General features: G+C 37.9%; 1 protein-coding gene across 1 annotated transcript in view; it reads right to left on the bottom strand.

The window, feature by feature from the left end:
* Window positions 1-18,236, bottom strand: part of LOC145690513 (NFX1-type zinc finger-containing protein 1-like) — a 176,187-nt gene that overhangs the window by 62,016 nt on the left and 95,935 nt on the right. Inside the window, exons 4-7 of the mRNA XM_081765469.1 lie at window positions 17,606-17,877; window positions 15,339-15,482; window positions 4,757-6,032; window positions 79-244 (exon numbers count right to left, since the gene is read on the bottom strand). Of these exons, the coding sequence (XP_081621595.1) occupies window positions 79-244; window positions 4,757-6,032; window positions 15,339-15,482; window positions 17,606-17,877 (1,858 nt within the window). The remainder of the gene's footprint in view (window positions 1-78; window positions 245-4,756; window positions 6,033-15,338; window positions 15,483-17,605; window positions 17,878-18,236) is intronic.

The following is an 18,236-nucleotide window of genomic DNA, read 5'->3' as shown; positions in this document are numbered from 1 at the left end:
ATCTTCTTTCAATCATAATGTTAGTAAAATGTTGGTATATCCTTTTAATATTAAAAGTTAAAAAGTAGGAAAACGAACCTATGACTACAGATGAGAGTTCTTCCACAAGCTTCTTTACAAGGTTGGTGGAATCTTCCTTGACGACAACTACCGCAAGTTCCTTTGCATCGATGTCCACATTTTAACAGCTGGGTACATGGAACTTCGCAATGTGCGAGCACTGTGTTTGACTTCAAATTTAGATCTGAAAAAAGAAGACGCTCTTAAAATTATTTTCTATTATTATATAAAATGTTCAGTAAAAAGTATGATCCTATTTCGACAATTATGGTTCAGTTAGAGTGATATGATTTGTAATATGTCAAGAGAAGATAAGACAAGATATTTTCGAATTCCTTTCCTTTGTAATACTCTCAATACAGTTTGCCTGTACATCTTGCGAAAAGTTTATAATTTTAGCATATTTATCGAGTTAAAGATCATATTGTACTGAGTGAAGACGTGGCCAAATCAATACTGATCTCAGAGACCAGTGCTTCCTTCTCGATAGGAAGGCATATAATTTGGATATCATGTTTCAAGCGTTGGTTCGATTCCATATATATTCTTGCGCTTCCGAAAACAGATGTTAATCTCTAAATAAACAATACTGGAGTATATATGAATTATCTACATAATGGAGTATCTAAATACACAATATTGGAGTATAAACTATAGTTTGTAAAACTTTTGATTATACAAAAAAAAGTTTGTTGCAAACTATGGCTTACAGGTGCTACTACATTTACATTTAGGGAAAGATCAATTTACATAGGATAAGTATAGAAAGCAATATAAAAGCTTGAATCATTTCACTAATGATTATTACATATTGACATCTTACTGTGTATTAGTTGGAGTTAAGAATGTCATGAACTATTACCATTTTGTGTGTTTCTTGAACATGAATCCCCTTTAACATTAACATACATATTATTACATAAGTTTTTCTAGAATAGTTTACGGAAACCAGAGAAAACTTCAATTAGAACGACTGATTAATATGCAAAGCTGGAAACACATTTAAGAAAAAAGTAAAACAAAACTGTCTACTTAAAGTCCCATGATTAGATAAAGCTTTTGACAACGTAGACTGAAGTATCATGTTCAGAGTGTTGAAGAATCTGAAGGTGGAGGGGACGGATGCTTAACGCAAGTGTATTATGATGGAAGAATTGGTGGAATGGGAATGTTGGAGGACACCGAAGTACCCCGAGGAAACCCTCGGACATAATGTTATCCACCACAAACTTACATGACCGGAGATCAAGCCGGGGACCCCACGCACCAGAGGTAAGCGCTCTACTACTGAGCCACCGTCCTTCCCACATTTAAGAATATTAAGTAAGATTTCAAAATCGGATAATCATCCCGCGCGGCTACACAAGCAGCTATTGTTTGCAAGTAACCTGTCGTAGCTAAATGTCTCTTTGAAGTATGATATCTGGTAGGTCGTAGCGTAGGTGGGCAATGATGTTGCTGTAATTCCGCTGGCGCATATCAAGCACTTTCCCACCATGTCTCAATTATACTAGATAGGCTTGGAGACCTAGTAGGCCACGACACCAGGGTATACCGAGTAGAGTACACAGACTGTCTTGGCAGTATGGGGAAGTGCGTTATTTTGCTGGAAGATGGTGTCTTGCAAAGCGTCCAGATATGAACGGAGGAAAGAATTGGCAATGTTAAGAATATGCAACGCATTAGTCATATTCTGGAGAGTGTAGCTTGTTGTACCGGATACCAAATGCTAGGTGGAGAGTGTAAGTTTTTGCATCTCATACCAAATGCCAGATGAGTGTTTTGTATAGCGAATGCGAATACACGCGAATTTCCGCGCTCCCCTATACATCCGCGAACACATACACAGCAGTCAGTGTGAGACAGAAATGAGTCTTGCCGTTCTCCGTTCGTTCCGTAATTGTAGTCTCTCCGCACAAAACTGAAGATATCTCAACTATTATTAGTTGTCAAAGATGATTGTACGAAAGTTACGTAGGAACGTAGATCTGGCTTCAACAATCGATTTGTTAGTGTGCCTGCGCCCATATAGGAGGACATGGTGAGTCTGATTGGACTGTCTCCATGTTCTCTGTCCAAGTGTTCCCCGATGCGTCATGAGTATATTGGGGAGAAGCATCTGCTGTATCAAATATTCTGGCACCCACTGTGTATCTCGCCGATTGATAAATGATATTTCACCACTCACGCGAGCGACAATTCTGTGCAACTAGAAGCCGACCTCTCGAAACCCCACTATGTCGCCACGCTTGAGTCACTTAACTACAAAATAATCTTTCGCTAATGTCGTCCGGACATAGACAAACTATGATGCACCATAACATATTAGTAGATATACTTTACTGTGTTCTCCGTCTTTTGGGAACTACTAGCAACATGTCCTCTGGAGACAATATGATCACCCTGACTTATACGGTGGCTGATGTGCTAGGAATCTCAAACTAACATCAGCATGCCTTCTATAGATACACATTCTGTGGTAGGAATTTCGTTTGTGTCGGAAGAATACAGTGTTCTTAAGCCTCAAAGAGAACACACACAAAATTTCATAAAAATTGAAATATTATATAATACCAATGGTAATACCGGATACCAAAGTAGTGCACAATATATGGAAAACGACATTTGAAACAATTAGAATCGAAGAAAAAACAGCGTAGTTCTGTGCAAAGGAAAACAGTAAGACACTTCCGTAAACCCTACAATAAAAGAAAAAGAACACAGAAAGAAACAGTCACACACTTGGATAGCACTATGCTATTAACTTATTGATTGATTGATTTTGAGTTTTACGTCCCGTTCAGCAGCGAGGCTATATGAGACGTGGACCTACTGATTAACGTGGAATCCGAACCACATGAGCTCCCGCCGGGGCTATTACTTATAGGCCAATCACTTCTTAAACGAGAAATGGAGAAAATAATAATAATAATACCATTGGTGAAATTAAGTTCACTAAAAACACTTCTAAATGTCACGATTCTGGTCAATCGATAAAACTGCTGGCCTTGAAGAGCTCTGGGTGAGTAGATGGATGCAAGTTCTACTGGAAAATGTGTTGTCAGTGTACTGAGTCCCAAAACCATTATACCGGCATTTTACCCTTCTAATTCCTTCTAATTTAGAGTCACAGTGCGAATTTGACAATGCTTTGGAGAAAATGCAACATGGTAAAGCCCCAGGAATAGACCAAATACCAACGAAGATATCTCGGAATAACAACAAAGAAGAAACTATTTAATCTTACTAATGAAATGTATATCTTGGGGGGGGGGATATCAAGAGACTTCGAGAAAAGCATATTGGTCCCTATCCCGAAGAGAAAAGGCGCAGAGAAATGTGAAGAACATAGAACGTTAAGTTTGCTTTTCTATGCATTAAAAATACTGTGCAAAATTATCGCACAACGAATGGAAGGGAATATCGAAGAACGGCTATCGGAGGACCAGTTTGGATTCAGGAGAAAAAGGGGAACAAGGGAAGCAATACTGAGTCTACGGTTGCTCATGGAACAGCATATCAGAATAAACAAACCAATTGTGATAGCATTTGTAGACATAGAGAAAGCTTTTAACAACGTAGATTGGAATATTATGTTCAGAAGTTGAAGAATCTGAAGGTGGATTACAGAGACAGAAGAATAATATGCCAACTCTACAGGAACCAGACAGCTGTTATAGGAAGAGATAAGAAGGAATCAAGAATAAGTAAAGTAGTAAGGCAAGGATGTGGACTTTCACCTCCTGTTCAACACCTATATAGAAGACTATGAAAGAATTATTTGATAAGAAACGAGAAAGGCGTAAAAGTAAATGGCCAGGGTTTCAGCACAATAAGGTATGCTGATGACAGCGCTGATAGCGGAGAAAGACGAAGACTTACATAAATAAAAGCACTTTCAAACTTGAACAACCGACTGAAAAAAAAAAAACATACAAAATGAAGACAAATAAGGAGAAAACCAAAGTGATAAAGTGCACAAGGGGCACAGGAAGGTTTAAACGTATGGCTAGAGGGACAGAAAATCGAAGACGTTAAGACGTTCCCCTATTTAGGAAGTCTAATATCCTCGGATGGAAGAAGTGAAAAAGACGTCCAGAAGAGCACAGGCTAAACAAGCATTCAATAGGAAAAGAGGACTGCTAACATCAAGAAATGTGTCGTTGGACGTTCGTAAACGATTTATTAACACTCTGGTACGGAGCGTGGCGCTTTACTGATCAGAAAAGTGGACACTGAGAAAAACTGAAATATCCAAGCTGGAAGCATTTGAAATGTGATGTTGGCGCCGAACGCTGCGCATATCAGGGACCGAAAGGAAAATGAACGAAGACGTACTAAAAGAAGCTAATGAAGGACGACAGATCATGAAGATAATAGGAAAAATAAGAAACAGCATGCTCGGCTATCTTATTCGGCACTCTGATTGGATCACCGTCTTGATAGAGGGGAAAAGCAGAAGGGAAACCAGGGAGAGGAAGACCAAGGATAGAATATCTAGATGCAGTTATGAAGAAGAGACCTTATCAAAGTATAAAACACTTCTCTCAAGGGAGAGAAAAGTTTTAAAATTTCCATGTTGACCACCAACCTATTGTTGAGGTGAGAAAGAAGAAGAATTTAGAGTTCGTATTTACCTTACAGGTATGCATAATATTGAATGATCCTTAGAACAATAGCTTCCTTAAACACTTACCTGGAGATTTTGCTTCGAAACAGTAGACCTTCACCTCATGTCCACATTCAGATCGAACGGGACTGTTAACCAATTCTTTGCACTGTTGAACACAAGGATCTTTACACATGGCAGTGCATTTATGACCACATGAAAGGGTTCTCTCACATTTACTTTTGCAGTGTTCTCGTCCTGCTTTCTTTCCACACTCCATTTTAACACTATGTCCACAACTAATAATATTTTTTGTAACCTCCACACGACATAGGTATAAGCTGCAATCCTTATAACATTCTGCTCGACACGGATGTCCACATTCTAGAGTTTTCTTACATCTTCTGCTACAAACCTCTTGTTCTGGATCTTTACTACATTCAATTCTGTACATGTGACCACATGAACGGAACTTCTGAACAATAACTGAACATTTTCCGCATTTTTGATAGCAAGCTCTTTTACACAGATGATTCTGTGTACATTCTAAATTCTTTCTTGCACATGGTTTAAGACATTTGTATTCTAAATGATCTGGGTCTTTCAGTACGTGACATTTATTCTCACAATTATGACCACATTTCAGGCGAGTTTCACAAAGAATTGGACAAGGAAATTTCCCTGGATTTACATGACATGGCATACTAACTTTATGTTTACAATGTGGAATTGTCTTCTCTACTTCTTCCATACACTTATATTCGTTCGGATCAACGTGGCATGGAAGCGTCTTTACATGGCCGCATGGAAGATCTTTGGAATAGAGAACCATGCAAAGCCCGCATACTTCATAACATTGCTTTGGACAAATGTGTCCTAAATTGCAGAGAATTCTTCTGCATTTCTGAAGACATTTGTAATTATTGTGTTCTCGGTTCAGTATATGACACGTTGCTGTACATTTGTGACCACAAGACAAATCAGCGTTACATAGTTGTAAACATCCTCCTTCTGGTGTTTTCTTAAAATCTTCCCCAGACGCTACTTTCGTAAATTGAGTTGGATGCATTTGACATCGTAAAGTCAAAGAGGTCCCTAAAGCATGCTGTGCTTCCAAAGCATCTTTTATCATTGGCCATATATCACTTCCTGTTTCAAGCATTTTCATATTTCCCATTATATAGAAACCCTTACGAGCTCTTGAGAGTGCAACACATACTCTATTTTTCTCTTTAAGAAATCCGATTTTTCCTTCAGGATTGTTTCTCACCAAGGAAAGGAGAATTATTTCATTCTCTTCGCCCTGGTAATTATCCACAACTGTGATATGGACTCCATCCAATAATGAATACTTCTTCCGGAGCTGCAATGAAAATAAGAAGGAAATTAATTTTCCAGTGTGGTACATAACATGGAAAGCACAAAACTGCTTCCTCCGTTGTAACGATTTCCCACGTGACACTTTCTTATAATCGAAAACGTCCCAATTTTCTTTCATACACAAGAGTCAAAATGGTATTTAGAAATGTCACTTTATTTTTTGCGTAAGTGCGCTCAAGTCTTGTGTAAGTGCAGAGATGGAATGAATCAGTGGGTCGGGGGTCAGTGGGTCAAGTTTTCTGAGTGGGTCAGTGAGTCGCGGGCCAACAACATATGTCCCACTGTGACCCACCACCCACAGTGATCCACTGCAACCCACCACCCACCGTGACCCACTGCAAACCACCACCCACCATGACCCACTGCGACCCACCGACTTAGTCTAACCTACAGACTCATTCTGCTCGCTACATTGTAGACATGATCTTCTAAAGACTGGTAAATTTGTCTGCGTTTTACTTTCAAGACCTTCATTTCCATTCATTTCCCTTCCTTTTCCATTTGTTTCTGCCTACTTACCTGAGGAGAGTATATCTGAGTGAAGAAAAGAACTTCAGGCACTTTTGGATATTGATATTTGCAATTGCAATAATAGCAATAAGACTTATACTACTACTTGGCTTTCGAAGCCTGAGAGTTTTTAGAGGAGCAAACTACTGGAAAAAAATACATTTTTGAATCATTGTAATATATAAATCAGTATATAAAAAAATGAATGTAACAATGTGTGCCTGATCATCACGGCTAAATTGCAAAGTCAAATGAAATGACTTTTGGTATATAGTTAGCCCTTAATACAAATTGGGATGTTATATTTATTGCTTTCATTAATACATATCCTAAGGAGGTAGTGAGGATCCGAGTTTTTGCGAAAAAAAAATAGGTATCTCGCAAGCCGTTAAACTTACTGAGCTGAAATTCAGTGTATTAACTCTTTATTGAAAATAAACAGAATGTGTCCTAGCATTAAAAAAAAAAAAAAAAAAAATCTCCTCTACGGGGGGGGGGCGTTTTTTTCTATACATGGAACATTGGTAGTGAGTTGGTTTGTAAAAATATCGAAAACGATTGATATTAGTTAAGAAAAAAATTCAGAAACAAAAAAATACAGTTGCTGAAGCTTATGTTTATTATTATGGAGCGCTTACAACAGAGGGCAATCAACCCATAAAGTTGTGAGAAAAATAGACATAAAACTGTAAGCTTAATTACACGGAAATTTTAAGTTTGGATTGTACGCATAATTATATGGAAATTCTTACACCTTTTTCCTTTACGTTGGTTTACTTACATTGATTTGGGACTTTCAAATTTCATCCTTTCTTCCAGTGAAAAGTATTGATAATTCAACAAGGAAATAATTATATTATGATAATTTAATTGAAATTCATCGTAATTTGGGAGCGCGGTGGCTCAGTGGTAGAGCGTTCACCTCCGGTGCTTGGGGTCCTTGGTTCGATCCCACCTCGCGCCGTGTGAACTTTGTGGTGGACAAACACCGTGCTCGTGGGTTTTCTCGGGGTTCTCCCGCTTCCTCCCACTTTCTTCATTCCACCATTTCATTCATTTCTCATCATCACCATCTCCTTTAGCCTAACCGGCATAATCGTGGGACGTAAAACTGAAATATTTCATTTCATTTTTTCATCGTAATTTGGCCCATGACAAACAGCAGTGTGGTAATTGAAGGTGAAGAAGGAGGGAAGTTCACATTCCCCTTTAATACTTCCCCGGAATCTCGTTCCCTTTTGCTTTCTAGGGGAGGACTTGGTACTGACATCAAACTTTCACGTGTAATTACAAAAATTAAATTTATAAACAAATAAGAAGTCATGAGTTTATCAGGCTTTAATTGATAATTTATGCACAAGATTCCTTATCGAAGGTGTGGTAGATGAAGTTTTTGTTCTCCATGATTCGACATTGCCAACTGAAATGGTCGCTATGGAACATTTGTTGTATGGTGATACAGAGATGATACTTCTTGCTGAGTATTTCAAAACTGACCGAGAAAAATCGGTTATCAGACTTAAGTCTAACAAGCAGATTGTCGATGAGGAGTTGCAGAAATCCGGTAGAAGTATTATCAATTTTCATGTCAGAGTGCAAACGGGGATTTCCCCTTATGAATTTACAGATGACTGATATTAGAAATAGACTAGGGATGGCCAGACGGATCCGGATCTCGGATACCCGGATCCTATAAGATCCGGATCTCGGATCCGGAATTTCGGATCTTGGATCCGGATCCGGAATTTCGGATCTTGGATCCGGATCCGAAGTTTCGGATCTTGGATCCGGATCCGGATCCGGAATTTCGGATCTTGGATCTGGATCCGGAATTTGAGATCTTGGATCCGGATCCGAAGTTTCGGATCTTGGATTCGGATCCGAAGTTTTGGATCTTGGATCCGGAATTTCGAAGTTCAGATTCGGACTCCTGTTTTGAATATTTTAGGCCTTAGATTGAGATCCAGAACTAAAATATCCATATTTATAAAATTTACTAGGTGAATTTTATCTAACTCAGTGGGAAGACAATTCAATTTAAATGACAAAAGATTACATCAAAATCTCATTTTCACATTTTTCGGGGTTAGACCACTGTTGCGCACACCCCATCACTTAGTCTTTAGTATATCTTTAAACGTACTACAAGTATGCCACTTTCATCTCAAGTCAGTAGTTGTATAGATCTGCCTTTTGTTATACTATATTAATCAAGTTAGGATTAAAATTCGATTGTTTGTGAGACCTATTGATAATATTTTCAGAATGAGTTAACACGTTGAAAAACTGCATAGTAATGCTGCATATTTTCTTTGTGCCACATTGGAATTTAATGTAGTCTATCTGATACAGTCGGCGTTTATGATTAATCCAATGATCTGAACTCCTGCAGTATTACGCTAGAATCATGGATGTCTGAATTTTCGTCATCATTTCTATTTATTTATTACGAGCAAAATAAATATCATAAGCGGTATTTTACTCACTATAATACATACAGACGCAGATCAGTCAGTTGATTGCTTAAAATTTATAGCAAAGCTATTACATTTCTAAGACACTGGCGGCCTTAGGACAAAATCCATGGCTTTCCCATAAAATCTTACATATCTCTATATAAAAAGGGCAAAGTCCTGAGTGAGTGAGTGACAGATCATCGTACAGGCCAAATCGCTTAAGCTACAAACTTGAAATTTGGACAGTTTATAGGCTTTGTGACGTAGGATACTACTAAGGAAGGATTTTGGGAAATTCGACGAGGAAGGGGGGAAATGGGGTGGAAAATATTGATGATTCTTGACGTTAGATACTTCAAATTTGGTATTTGGGCTTCTCATTGAAAATAATTTAATACTTGTTTAAGTGTTTTTTGATATTTAAATTAGAAGGGGCAGGGAAGATGTAGAAAGTAAAAGAAGGGGTGGTAATTGCAATTACTGCAATTAGTATAATAATATGCTTATATCTCGGAAACTTAAAGGGTTAGAAACATGGAATTTGGTATTTGGACTTCTCACTTAAAATAATTAGATACGTATTTCAACGTTTTTTTGATATGTGATCCAGAAGGGAAGAAAAAGGGTGAGTAGAAAATTAAGTGGGGATTACAATTATTTTATTAATATGTTCAATCCTTTGAGGTTAGAGACTAGAAATTTGGTATTTACATTTCTCATTGAAAATAATTTGACATGTGTTTCAGTGTTTTTTGACGTTATAGTAAAAAGGAAAAGAAAAGAGATGGAAGAGAAAGAGGGTGGGTAATGATTGTAATTATTATAATAACATGTCGATATCTGGGAACCTCTGAAGGTTAGGAGCATAGAATTTGGTATTTGGACTTTTCATTTGAAATAATTAGGTATGTACTTCAGCGTTTTTTGATGTATGTGTTAGAAGGGAAGAAAATTGGCGGGGGAGAAAAGACTTTTATATATCTCGGAATCCTGGAATGTTAGAGAAATGAAACTTGTTATTTGAACAAAAATTCGTTATGAAATGAAATCCTTGAGTTTTACGTCCCACGTTTATCCCGGTTAGGCTAAAGGAGATGGTGATTATAAGAAATAAATGAAATTGTGGAATGAAGAAAGTGGGAGGAAACGGGAAAACCCCGAGAAAACCCACGAGCAAGGTGTTTGTCCACCACAAAGTCCACACAGCGCGAGCTGGGATCGAACCAGAGACCCCAAGCACCGGAGGTGAACGCTCTACCACTGAGCCACCGCGCCCCCTTAAAGATTCGCTATGTTTGCAGGCATATGATGTGCGAGGCCGTAGATCGAGCAAATGTGTGGGCTGTGAAAGCCCACATGTACTCGCACTGAAATTCGGTATATCTCGGGATACCGGAATGTTACTACATACAACTTGATATTTGAACTGAGATTCGGTATGGTTGTAGGTTTACGAGGTACGAGGTCATAAGGCCGATCAAATGAAATATCAGAGGGTCTAAGGGCAAATCCCCAGACATTTTTTAAATTGATTATGATTAGAGGCTTTTGTGGTGCGAGGCCCTAGTAACGGGGGTCTAGTGGCGAAGCCCCCAACTAGCCGAGGTCTATTAAGTATATAAATGTATTTGCGTAATGACTAGAAATTGCATGTATGCCTGTGGACAAAATTGCATAAGTAGCCACGAGAAATGACAATCCTTTAAAATAAAAATTTAAAAAAGCCACCAAAATGTACTCTTGAATGAGTTGTATATTATGTTTACGCAGGGGCGAATCCAGAACGGACTCCTGGAGGGGGCGGATGGATTCTTGGGGGGCGGTTGGGGATGCTAGCAGTGAAAAATTATTTAGATGATCTGAAATTGCCACAAATTACTACTAAAGTACACTGTTAATGGTGGCGCTGGGTAGAGGCGAACGACTTTTCGCCCTCCCCCTGGGTCCGCCTATGTGTTTACATGAATGATATAGCTCCTTATACAACCTATGCAGAGTTAATAGTAGTGGATTACTAATTACAAAGATACGTGATACTGCTCGAGCCTCCATATGGTATTTTGTATACATTAATACATTGATTTTGATACCTTAATTGCCATTTGGATTACTAATTACAAAGATACGTGTTACTGGTTGAGGCTCCATATGGTATTTTGTATACATTAATACATTGATTTTGATACCTTAATTGCCATTTAGAACTTTATTTCTACTACAATTCTTAATTCTATCTGGAGTAGTACGGTCACAGAGAAACGTATTTTTAAAGAAAAAAAAGTTTATCAAGAGCAAGAAAAGGAAGTTGCTCCTTAATTTGATTTGATCTATATTTTATGGGCTGTTCTATTAGCAATGGCCTAGCCCATCACGACTAGGAAATGGCCTCATTCAGCGACCACAATAACTCAGAAAGAATTAGGAAAGGAAGCAGCCTGAGCCTAATGAAGAAGCTTGGGCTTGAGACTGTTTCATCCCAGCATTTGACTAGTGTTACAGAAAACAAAGGACAACTTTTTCCACTAGAATCGAATCTGACAATGAGATTGCTCTCACCAAAGTCGACAGTTTTACTCAATCAAATTTGGAGTAATTGTGACATATTAAGGCACGAAGACCAAATATCAACAGAATGAAGAGAACTCAAGGCTGTCACACGATCTAAAGACCTGCACGGGCCGAATTTTTCGGCCCGAGCCCAGTCCAGCCCCGGGCCCGAAATATTTTGAAGATTTTCGGCCCGAGCCCGGCCCGGCCCGATAAGTTTTTTAAAATTCTTGGCCCAAGCCCGGCCCTGACCCGATAAATTTTAAATGATTTTGGCCCGACCCCGGCCCGATAAATTTTTATAAAAATTAGCTCTAGTCCCAATCTTTCTCAAAATTTAGTACTAAATTTGACCTAACCCTCAGAAACATTTTCTAAACTCTGGTCCACAACCTGACGCTTGCCTCCCGAATGGTACCGGTACCATTGCCTCCTAGAATTTTGCCTGTTATCGAGAGAACAGAAACTCCATTCCCTGTAACAAAAATCTAATTTAATTGATTTTTAGCATAAAATGAAGATGGCAATATTGTTTAGCGACAGGCAAAACATTCCCATCCCTTCTTGTTATATTTTGAGTTCAGTGAAGGTCAAGGTCAGAGCTCAATTTACCGCATAATGCCTGCAATCATATATAGTGAAGTGGAACCGCTAAGCAACACAAACTGTAAATAGTTATTGCATTCATTGTAACATTTTTCACACACACACTTCTTCAACGTTTGGCTTTATTCCAATTATCGTTTAACGAAAGTCAGTAATTATTAAAGAACTGCAATTGATCGGCCCCAGCCCGGCCCGACCTGAAGAGAAATCAGTGTCGGCCAGCCCAAGCCCGGCCCGGTCCAAAGAAATAATGTCGGCCCGCCCAAGCCCGGCCCGGCCCAAAGAAATAACAGCTTGCCCTCCCAAGCCCGGCCCGTGCAATCTCTAACACGATCACATACTAAAAGTGTCTTAAAATCTTATTTTAAGCATAGGAATGAAAATCACTTTGTCAATAATTTCGAAAATTTTGCTTATTCGGAACACCCTAATTTTCTGACACAGAGTTTCGGATCCGGATCCAAGATCCGGTTTTTCGGGTCCGGATCCAAGATCCGAAATTTGAGATCCGGATCCAAGATCCGAAATTTGGGATCCGGATCCAAGATTTGTTTTTTCGGATCCGGATCCAAGATCCGTTTTTTCGGATCCGGATCCAGTGTCCGGATATCTGGATCCAAAAATATCCGGATCTGGCCATCCCTAAAATAGACTAAATGCTCAAACATTGTCTAACTTGTTCATCAATGTTAATGGCCCACCGCTAGACACGCTCAAAGTAGACGAGCTAGTTATTTTTTGGCTGAAGGATGGACATCATTCCGCTGCGGATGATTTACCACGAAAAAGCTCTGGAGGCCGATGGAAAATGTATACTTGTATTACTAATGGCTTATTTGTGTTATTCAACTTTGTACCTAATTTTTAATGTATCTTCTTTGCTTTTTATAAACTAGAAAGTAAACTACTTTGAATAAATATTCATAATAATTGCAACTATGCATATTTGTAACTAAATTTAACGTAGTGTTTTAGTGATTACACAAATTGCAATTATGAGCATACTTTATGGAGATGCTCTCACAGACGATATCCGAGCACTTTTACACGCTATGAAAAACTGATTTTTCAAGTCTTTTGTGAGAAATATACTGTGAATTGAGAAATCATAACCTTTTCCACATTGTACGGAGGTATTTTCCTGTGAATATAAGTTTCTTTTGGAATGCGTTGAGAAATTAACAGTTGCAAGAATACTCTCTTAGTACAAGTATATTTTAGGCACACACTAATTCTCCCCCTCGAAATGCTTCAATTTCCTCACTGACATGCACTTTTACCATTTTATAATGTAAAGGTTAGATCCACCGTTATTGTAACAGAGTGGTGCTTGAGCGATTGACTGTAGAAACTGAAACTCCGAATAGTGACAATTTCACGGTCGTTTTATTACAAGTATAAACTCTTTACTCAGTAGAGAAGAGGCCGTGGATTATGTGTCAGACTTGATGACGATGGATTTTGGTGAGTTAGAGTAGGTCACAGTGGATGAGAGTGGTTCATGGTGGGTGGTTGGTCAGACTGGGTCACGGTGGGTGGTGGGTCATGGTGAATGGTGGGTCGTGGGTCAGTGGATCGTGGGTCAAGTTTTCATTGATCCACTCCAACTAGGGTCTTTAGTTTAACGTTCTGCACATATGCCCTTTTGCTAAAAGAAAATAAAGGCAATAATAGGTGCAAGCAAATAATAAAGGAAAAGATAATGGAAGGAAGCAACAAGCAAATGTCTACTACAAATTAACATGCCCTAGGATCGAACTAGAGATGAATGCTCCATCACTGAGCCTCTGTGATTTTATTAGAATCATGCAGTGGGAGTTATAAAATTGTACTCTTTTAACGTCTGTTCGTTACTTCACATGACAACTCTTAAACGAAAGCGAAATTTTGAATTCTGTTCTTTGCAATAGACACTTAGAATGATTATTTCGGTAGAGTTCGTTAATTGACTCTTATCAATTTAACATCTGCACGGGAAATGGTTACTTTAACTGTGGCTATTCATATCACGTTTAAAATCTATAGCATTTCTTAGCTTCTATGCAACCTGCATAATAGCAGAGGAATATTAGTTGCCTTCAATAAAAAGAATATGCACGTTTTCTTGATGCAATACAACCCCTCCAAATATTCCATACATGTAATAGCGTGATCCTCTGTACTACCTTTAGCACAGTTTAGAATATTTTATCTTTATTTTTGGTGGTATCAACAACAAATTCTTATCAGGGTTGTTGTAATTGTTTCTTATAAGAATTATTGTATCGTACTGAAGATTAACTATAATTTATAGAACTACTGTAAGTGGTTTCCACCCAATATATCTCCTTTTTTTGTCGGAGTACGATGTCTCAATGTTAGAGCGTTCACCTCTGGTCTGAACAATCTTAAGTTCATAGCCAGGTCATGTGAACGTGTATTGGAGAATATGGTATCCATGAGTTTTCTTGGATTCTCCCACTTCTTTCCAATGTTTCCTTACCCTGCAAAAAATAATTGAGGAAGTCCTGGATTGATTATTTCCTTTTGGTTCGATTATTCGTATTATTCACAACAGCACTTTGAAAAACATATTTAAATACCCAATGTTTAGCATACAGTTTAATTGAGTGATTTACAATGTCTTGGGTGGATGCATAAGTTTGTGCGATTTTCTTTTGGGTTGGCAACAATGCGGCGTGAAGCGATTGTTTATCGTTATTCCGTTTTGTTTTACCGTAGTTTAGAGTTTGCGTGTTCTGAAACACATGTTTTCTTGATTGTCAACGTATTATTATATATATTTCAGACAAACTAAATTGGAATGTCAAGTTGAGAAAAGTGATTATTTCCGTCATTCCTCATCCTCCGTATTCCCCTGACCTTGCTCCCTCAGATTCTCCTACCTGAACGTTGGCAAGGTCATATGTAGTGGAGGTGAATGCATCACTGAGTGATTGTGAGTTAATGTGAGTGACAGTAAATGCATGCAATATATTGTTACAATCGTAGAATATGTTAATGTTATGTCTATGTTGTATTTGTATTTGAATTAACAGGACAGCTGAATAAAAATAAAATATAAAAAAATAAGAACCGTACCAACTTATGCATCGACCCCTAAAATTTTGAAATGTAACGGCGTTGATACAAAATTTGCACTTGCATTGATCATATTTTAGAATACCAACCTTTTTCATGAGAAACATTTGTCCCGAGTATGCGGCTAAGATAGTAATTTCTGAAGTTTTATATCCTTGTAATATGAGATGCCTACACAAGGAAATTAGAAATTCTGCTTCGTGAGGATTTTGACGGCTGGATGTGTCAACAACCTGAAATAAATAGAAAGCTACTGATGCAACGGGCATAAAAATGTAAACACACCTTTTAAAATGGATTAACGGTTCATATAAAACAATAATAATAACGAATTACTCACTGGAATTCGCGAGTGAGTGGTTTTAATATGACCAGGATTATGTTAGGTTCTGGAAGGTTGTTTTAAATTTGACACAATGATAGAACATTCCATCTATATATTTTAATATTTCGTATTTGCGTCTTTATTGGATTTTCCTTTAAAACTAGGAGGCGCGGTGGCTCAGTGGTAGAGCGTTCACCTCCGGTGCTTGGGGTCCCTGGTTCGATCCCACCTCGCGCCGTGTGGACTTTGTGGTGAACAAACACCGTGCTCGTGGGTTTTCTCGGGGTTCATCCGTTTCCTCCCACTTTCTACATTCTACCATTTCATTCATTTCTCATCATCACCGTCTCCTTTGTGTGACCGTCGCCATTACTGTGGGACATAAAACTTAAAGATTTCATTTCATTTTTTTTAAAAGCTAGTTACACAGACTTTTGATTCCTGAATTATTGGTCATCAAAATTGAGTTTGGACTTTATGGAAGGATATTATGTTGTATATCGCTTGCTATGTATGAAACTCATTCAATCGTTACCAAACTTTTCATCAGAGGCGGTGATTAGGGGGCAAGAGGGAGCAGTTTCCCCCACATTTTTTGAAGTAACCCCTTAATGTACAGTTTCATTTGGAAATATAAAGTTTTTGTATGTATCACTGGTTCATAGAAAAAATTGGTGCCACATATTTGCCGTTGCGTGAGTACGTATTAACCAAACTTATTCAATCTTGATCAAACGTGGTCTTTACGAGTCTAATACACACTTGTGAACTTAGTGTGAAATATTGGATTGTGAAGATCTTTGATTCCCGAGTTATAGGCGATTAAAATTGGCTATGAACTCAGTGAAATCAAGAAATTTCACTTAAATGTGTTGATAGAACATACCTGATTTTGACCAAAATTGACATGGTGGTAGAACTTGCCGAAATAATTGCATATATAAAATGTGGTGTACAAACCTTTGGTTTCCAAGTGATTGTACATGAAAGCTGGAGTTTTTTCCCCCCACTAAGTCTGAACTTTGATGACTAATAGGTTCGCTGTCCAACATATTCATATGCGCACTAATCTCATTAAAGTCTATCATCATTTCAGATATGGTCAAATGAAGACATTTGGTTTTCTAATCATGGCCCACCAAATTTCAGGTTTGCAAACAAGTCTTTCTGTCCTCAAAAGAAAAAGGCGAGAGGATTGAGATCCGGGGAACACGCTGGCCACGAGATTACAACCCTCTCGCCTTTTTCTTTCGATGACACATCAATCCGAGCAAGGCTTGCTTGATAGAGGCCTAGCTGCCTGCTTCATTGTGCAAGAGACTCCGGGAATATTTGAGCGAGTGAGGCAAAATTTCGATAGGTGTTGTGCTACGTGCATCGAGGTTGGTGGTCGTCAATTTGAGCAGTTACTGTGAGTGTTTGGTACGTACAGTGCAGCAGTGGTTCGTTTGTACTAAACCTTACACACTCACACGTAGTGTTATGCACAATAAAGCGAGTTACCTTGACTTGACTTGATAACACATTTTCTATTGATACGTCGAAGTTGTTAACACAGATTGCTGCAACATCAAGAGGGCATGTCGCTTGAACTAGCCGTTTCCTCTATCACCTGTACAAATTTGACCCAACAGGTTATAGACACACTGTATATATATCTTAGAGACAGTATATACTTACATTAGATAGACAATATATATTGCACACAGTAATATATATATATTAGACAAATCCGTTTAAACTATATAAAACCAATGACTGGAGTAACATATTACATTACTTTACCTTAATATAATGATGTGATGTCAAGTCGCAGTAAGAATAGCAATTAATGTCTATGATAGAAAAGGGACGGACTTATACGTAAAATAGATCATTTCAAATAGTTTAGCATTTGTAACTGTATATTGCATGTAGTATATATATATATAATTCTAATAAAAACAGTAAGATTCCCTAAGATTTTTATAATAGTGAAATTTTAAATCCCATAGTTTGGAACTTTATTTTATTATGAAACCAATAACTTACATCTTCCTCAGGATGATCATGAGTTAAGAAAAACACATTCGTAGTTATTCCGAGAATATTATCAAATTGTAGAACTGAGGTGTGGTTCTCTAAAACCGGATAAATGGATGGCACAATCAATTTTGCAATTTCTGGCCTCATGCGATGTTGAACCTTGAGCTGATTACAACTCATACCATTATTTATCATCCTCTCAAACAGGGATATGTCCAAATGATAGTCTTTGGCCAATTTGTATACTGCTGGAGATGGTCGGAGCTGTTCATGATCACCTATGTGGATTACAAGATATATATCAGAATACGAAATATGGAAGGATAGGAGTGAAAATGGATATTCTGTATCGAAGCGACTTTTCCAACAGCTAGCACATGAAGGTCTACATAAATAATCCGAAAACAAAATTTTGATAACTTAAGAATCATTACCTATAGAAGTATGACACTTCGCACATATGTAGAATAATGTGAGATCTACATATGAGAGAGAATTTTAAAGTTGATCCAAACTGTAACTTTCAAAAAGGAATGACATTTTATAATTTTTCACAATTCGAGAGATGTTGCAGTTAAAATTAACGCTAATCTTTTTCTCTATCTCAAACCACTTCCAAAATTTTATTTTATCAATA

This window comes from Thermobia domestica, chromosome 1, assembly GCF_964235325.1.
Source record: "Thermobia domestica chromosome 1, izTheDome1.hap1.1, whole genome shotgun sequence".
NCBI lineage: Eukaryota > Metazoa > Arthropoda > Insecta > Zygentoma > Lepismatidae > Thermobia > Thermobia domestica.
Note: the sequence above shows the minus strand (reverse complement) of the source record. Positions and strands in the feature narration are given on the sequence as shown.